The 5,861-nt window shown below is 46.1% G+C and overlaps 1 protein-coding gene across 1 annotated transcript in view; it reads left to right on the top strand.

The window, feature by feature from the left end:
* Positions 1–229: 229 nt before the first annotated feature.
* The window catches only part of LOC122559265 (FYVE, RhoGEF and PH domain-containing protein 5-like), a 141,415-nt gene continuing 135,783 nt past the window's right edge, over positions 230–5,861 (top strand). Inside the window, exons 1-2 of the mRNA XM_043708646.1 lie at positions 230–353; positions 4,923–5,839. Coding sequence (XP_043564581.1) covers positions 230–353; positions 4,923–5,839 — 1,041 coding nt within the window. The remainder of the gene's footprint in view (positions 354–4,922; positions 5,840–5,861) is intronic.

Genomic DNA, 5,861 nt, shown 5'->3' with positions numbered 1-5,861 from the left:
CTATCAGATCGTTTGGATCGGTTGGCGTGACAGTTAGAAGCATTGAGGAATTTACAAGAGCTAGGAGGTGTGATAGATGGCAGTTATAGGAAGGGAGGAATACTGCAGATTCAGTCAGGTAGATGGGTTAACCCCAGGAAAGGTAGGAGGGGGAGGCAGGCAGTGCAGGAGTCTTCTATGGCTGTCCCCATCTCAAACAAGTAAGCTGTATTAGTAAATATAGAGGGCGATGGACTCTCAGGGGAATGTATCATTGAACAACCAAGTTTCTGGTTATGAAACAGGCTGTAATGCAATGAGGGGTATGTCAGGTTCCAAGCGACCGATTGTGATAGGAGACGCTCTAGTCAGAGGTACAGACAGATGTTTCTGTGGCCAGCAGAGAAAAATCTGAATGGCGTGTTGCTTCCTTGGTGCCAGGATCAAGGATATCTCAGAGAGGGTGTAGAATGTTCTCAAAGGGGAGAGGGACCAGCAGGAGGTCATTGTGCACATTGGAACCAACAATATAGGAATTACAAGGGTGAGATTTTGAAGGGAGAATATGGAAAGTTAGGCTGGAATTTAAAAAGGAGGTCCGTGAGGGTATTAATATCTGGATTACTTCCGGTGCTATGAGCTAGTGAGGATAGGAACAGGAGGATAGAACAAATGAATGCATGGCTGAGGGGCTGGTGTATGGGAGAAGGATTCCCATTTTTGGATCATTGGAATCTCTTCTGGGGTAAAGAGGCCTGTACAAGAAGGATGGATTGCACCTGAATCGGAAGGAGAATAACAGACTGGCAGGGAGATTGACTAGAGCTGCTCAGGAGGATTAAACTAGTTGGGGAGGGGGGACCCTGGGGTGATGAGGAAGGAGATCAACCTGAGACTGGTACATTTGAGGAAAGAAGCCAGTCAAACAGTCAGGGCAGGCAGGGTCAAAGCAGAGAACAAAGTAGGAGTGATAAATTAAACTGCATTTACTTCAATGCAAGAGGCCTAACAGAAAAGGCAGATGAACTCAGGGCATTGTTGGGAACATGGGACTGGAATATCATAGCAATTACAGAAACATGGCTCAGGGATGGACAGGACTGGCAGCTTAATGTTCCAGGATACAAATGCTACGGGAAGGATAGAAAGGGAGTGGGGTGGGGGAGGCGTGGGGGGGTGCGCGGCAAGAAAGGGGGTGTGTGGCGTTTTTCGTAAGGGATAGCATTACGGCTGTACTTAGGGAGGATATCCCTGGGAATACATTGAGGGAAGTTATTTGGGTGGAACTGAGAAATAAGAAAGGGATGATCACCTTATTGGGATTGTATTCTAGCCCCCCTAGTAGTCAGAGGGAAATTGAGAAACAAATTTGTAAAGAAATCTCAGCTATTTGTAAGAATAATAGAGTAGTTATGGTAGGGGATTTTAACTTTCCAAACATAGACTGGGATTGTCATAGTGCTCAGGGTTTAGATGGAGAGGAATTTGTTAAGTGAGTACAAGAAAATTTTCTGATTCAGTATGTGGATGTACCTACTAGTGAAGGTGCAAAATTTGACCTACTCTTGGGAAATAAGGCAGGGCAGGTGACCGAGGTGTCAGTGGGGGAGCACTTTGGGGCGACCATAATTCTATTAGATTTAAAATACTGATGGAAAAGGATAGACCAGATCTAAAAGTTGAAGTTCTAAATTGGAGACAGGCTAATTTTGACGGTATTAGGCAAGAACTTTCAAAAGCTGATTGAGGGCAGATGTCCGCAGGTAAAGGGACGGCTGGAAAATGGGAAGCCTTCAGGAATGAGATGCTGAGAATCCAGAGACAGCATATCCCCGTTAGGGTGAAAGGAAAGACTGGTAGGCGTAAGGAATGTTGGATGACTAAAGAAGTTGAGGTTTTGGTTAAGAAAAAAAGGGAAGCATGTGTCAGGTTAGGAACAGGAGAGATCCAGTGATTCCTTAGAAGAGTATAAAGGCAGTAGGAGTATACTTAAGAGCAAAAAGGACATGAGCTAGCTTTGGCAAATAGGGTGAAGTAGAATCCAGAGTGTTTTATAAATACATGAAGGACAAAAGGGTAACTAGGGAGAGAATAGGGCCCCTCAAAGACCAGCAAGGCAGCCCATGTGTGGAACCGAAAAAGATGGGGCAGCTACTAAATGAGTATTTTGTATCAGTGTTTACAGTGGAGAAGAATGTAGGGAAATAGATGGTGACATCTTGAAAAATGTCCATATTACAGAAGAGGTGGTGCTGGATGTCTTGAAATGGAAAAAAGTGGATAAATCCCCAGGACCTGAACTCTGTGGGAAGCTACGAATGTGATTGCTGGGCCCCTTGGTGAGATATTTGTATCATCGATAGTCACAGGTGAGGTGCCGGAAGACTGGAGCTTGGTTAATGTGGTGCCACAATTTAAGAAAAGTGGTAAGGACAAGACAGGGAACTATAGACCGGTGAGCCTGACGTCGGTGGTGGGCAAGTTGTTGGGGGGAATCCTGAGGGACAGAATGTATATGTATTTGGAAAGGCAAGGACTGATTCGGGATAGTCAGCATTGCTTTGTGTGTGGGAAATCATGTCTCACGAACTTAATTAAGTTTTTTGAAGAAGCATCAAAGACGATTGATGAGGGCAGAGCAGTGGATATGATGTATATGGATTTCAGTAAAGCGTTCGACAAAGTTCCCCATGGGATTCTGGTTAGCGAGGTTTGATCTCATGGAATACAAGGAGAAGTAGCCATTTGGATACAGAACTGGCTCAAAGGTAGAAGACAGAGGGTGGTGGTGGAGGGTTTTTCAGACTGGAGGCCTGTGACCAGTGGTGTGCCACAAGGATTGGTGCTGGGTCCTCTACTTTTCTCATTTACATAAATGATTTGGATGAGAACATAGGGGGTATAGTTAGTAAGTTTGCAGACAAAACCAAAATTGGAGGTGTAGTGGACAGCAAAGAAGGTTACCTCAGATTACAACAGGATCTGGATCAGATGGGCCAATGAGCTGAGGAGCGGCAGATGGAGTTTAATTTAGATAAATGTGAGGTGCTGCATTTTGGGAAAGCAAATCTTAGCAGGATTTATACACTTAATGGTAAGGTACTAAGGAGTGTTGCTGAACAAAGAGACCTTGGAGTGCAGGTTCATAGCTCCTTGAAAGTGGAGTCGCAGGTAGATAGGATAGTGAAGAAGGTGTTTGGTATGCTTTCCTTTATTGGTCAGAGTACTGAGTACAGGAGTTGGGAGGTCATGTTGCGGCTGTACAGGACATTGGTTAGGCCACTGTTGGAATATCACGTGCAATTCTGGTTTTCTTCCTATCAGAAAGATGTTGTGAAACTTGAAAGGGTTCAGAAAAGATTTACAAGGACGTTGTCAGGGTTGGAGGATTTGAGTCACAGGGAGAGGCTGAACAGGCTGGGGCTGTTTTCCCTGGAGCGTCGGAGGCTGAGGGGTGACCTTTATAGAGGTTTATAAAATCATGAGGGGCATGGATAGGATAAATTGACAAGGTCTTTTCCCTGGGGTGTGGGAATCCAGAACTAGAGGGCATAGGTTTAGGGTGAGAGGGGAAAGATATGAAAGGGACTTAAGGGGCACCTTTCATGCAGAGGCTGGCACATGTATGGAATGAGCTGCCAGAGGAAGTGGTGGAGGCTGGTGCAATTGCAACATTTAAAAGGCATCTGGATAGGTATATGAATAGGAAGAGTTTGGAGGCATATGGGCCGGGTGCTGGCGAATGGGACTAGATTAAGTGAGGATAACTGGTCAGCATGGATGAGCCGGACCGAAGGGTCTGATTCCATGCTGTGCATCTCTATGATTTTGTGACTCAGCAATGAGCTCGAGTTATGCTAATTCTGACTCTGGGTGCCTGTTTTGGAGTCCTTTTCTTGCCTGCTCTTCTAGGTGCTGCTGACTGACACTTTCAGTGTCTCTTCCAGCCACAGCCCTATCCTATTCTCCCATTAATGCATGTGGAAAATTGCTCAGGTGTGTCCCGACTGCAGAAAGAAAGCACAAAGTGGTCTTGTTATACAATGGTAGTGTCCCTAATTCTGAGGTTCAAGTCCCACCTGAAGATATGACGTCTTTAACTTATCCAAATTGGTGAACTTAAAAAAAAACACAAATCCAACTCCCTCACTCACCCAAATCTATGCCATCACTAATAAAGTGATTGAGGATGTCTTTGATGTTGCTGTCAAGCATGGAGCAAAAAGTTCAATTCCCGAGGTGCGGTGAGAGTGAATGCATTTAACATCAAGGTCACAATGAATGTAGCATCAAGGAGCTCTGTCAAAATCCCAGAGTCAATGGGAATCTGGGGGCAAGCTCTCCAATTGGTTGGAGCCATACCTGATACATAGGCAAATGGTTGTGGTTGCTGGAGGTCAGCCATCTCAAGCTGCAGGCTGTCTCTTGCAAGGAGTTCCTCTAGGTCGTGCCTTCTGCCCAACCTTCCGTGCAACTTAATGTCATGAGTGGGGGGGCCCAGGCAATATTCAGCTTTATGTTGAATAGAAACAAGTAATGTTCATACCATAGAGTGCCAAGCAAAACCATCTGCAAAAAAGACACTGCCTGACCATCACCCCCTGATATAGAATGGCATTTCCGTCACTGAACCCTCCATTATCAACATCATGGAAATGGAACTCAACTAACCATAGAAATACTGACAACAGAAAATCACAGCAGGTCAGGTGGCAACAATGGAGAGAGCAAGCTAACGATTCAGGTCTAGATACTCTTCATCAGAGCAGAGAAGAGTCATCTAGACTTAAAATGTTGGCTAGCCATCTCTCCATGTCAGCTCAGGTTATTACTCTTTGTACTGGGATCCAGAATTGGAGTTCTATTCCATAGATTGTGGAGGTGGTCACTGCAATGAAACCTGCAATGCTCCCTTTGACTTATACAAGATTTTCTTATTCTAGAAATAAAGAAGCCCCCCTTGGCACCCAAACCGAAACTCCACCATCAACTTTGCTCAGCGGCTGTTTCAAGGCTGATTTCTTCTCCGATTCCAAAGTCAGGTGATGTCTCTTATCCACTTCTTGGTTCTAGGGGAGCGAAACCACCGATTGCTCCAAAACCAAACTTGGCCAACAAGGAGCCAGTGGTCGAGGTCAAGTTGACTCTCCATGGGAACAGTTTAGGCGAGTATGCTGATGGCACATTGTCACTCGCTGATCCACAGCAGGTGCTTAACTTTGATGGGCTCTCCATTCCTGACACACGAGATGAAACTGAAGTCACCGTCTTGTATCCAGAGCGACAATTGACTGTTGAGACTGATATCGATGAAGTGAATACTTTTTGGGAAGGTGGGACAACAAAAACACAGGAGAACGGGACTCCAGTGTGTGGTGACAGTGACTGTCAAGAGATTTTACATGATGATGAGTTTGTGCAGTCAGAAGACAAGGACTTAACAAATATGGATCCTTGCTTTTTGTGCAGATGTACGGAGGTGGACTATGTTGAAGGTCAACCAGTTGTGGTGTCTGTAGGCAGCGAAGAGGGTAATGTTGGAGTTGCTGTTAGTGAGGCTAGCCAGGAAACGGACTCACAAGAAACACCCCAGACGGAACTGCATGCCTCATACAATGATGGTGACAATGTAAACAGCATAGAAGAAAATGTAAGCGTTACAGCAGACCAGCAAGAATATGCCGGAGAGGAGGCAGATGGTCCTGGGGAGAAGACAGAGGGTCCTGGGGAGGAGGCAGACGGGCCTGGGGAGGAGGCAGAGGGTCCTGGGGAGAAGACAGAGGGTCCTGGGGAGGAGGCAGACGGGCCTGGGGAGGAGGCAGACGGTCCCGGGGAGGAGGCAGAGGGTCCCTGGGAGGAGGCAAACGGTCTTGGGGAGGAGG

The sequence above is a fragment of the Chiloscyllium plagiosum genome, chromosome 18 (assembly GCF_004010195.1).
Source record: "Chiloscyllium plagiosum isolate BGI_BamShark_2017 chromosome 18, ASM401019v2, whole genome shotgun sequence".
Taxonomy (NCBI): Eukaryota; Metazoa; Chordata; class Chondrichthyes; order Orectolobiformes; family Hemiscylliidae; genus Chiloscyllium; species Chiloscyllium plagiosum.
Note: the sequence above shows the minus strand (reverse complement) of the source record. Positions and strands in the feature narration are given on the sequence as shown.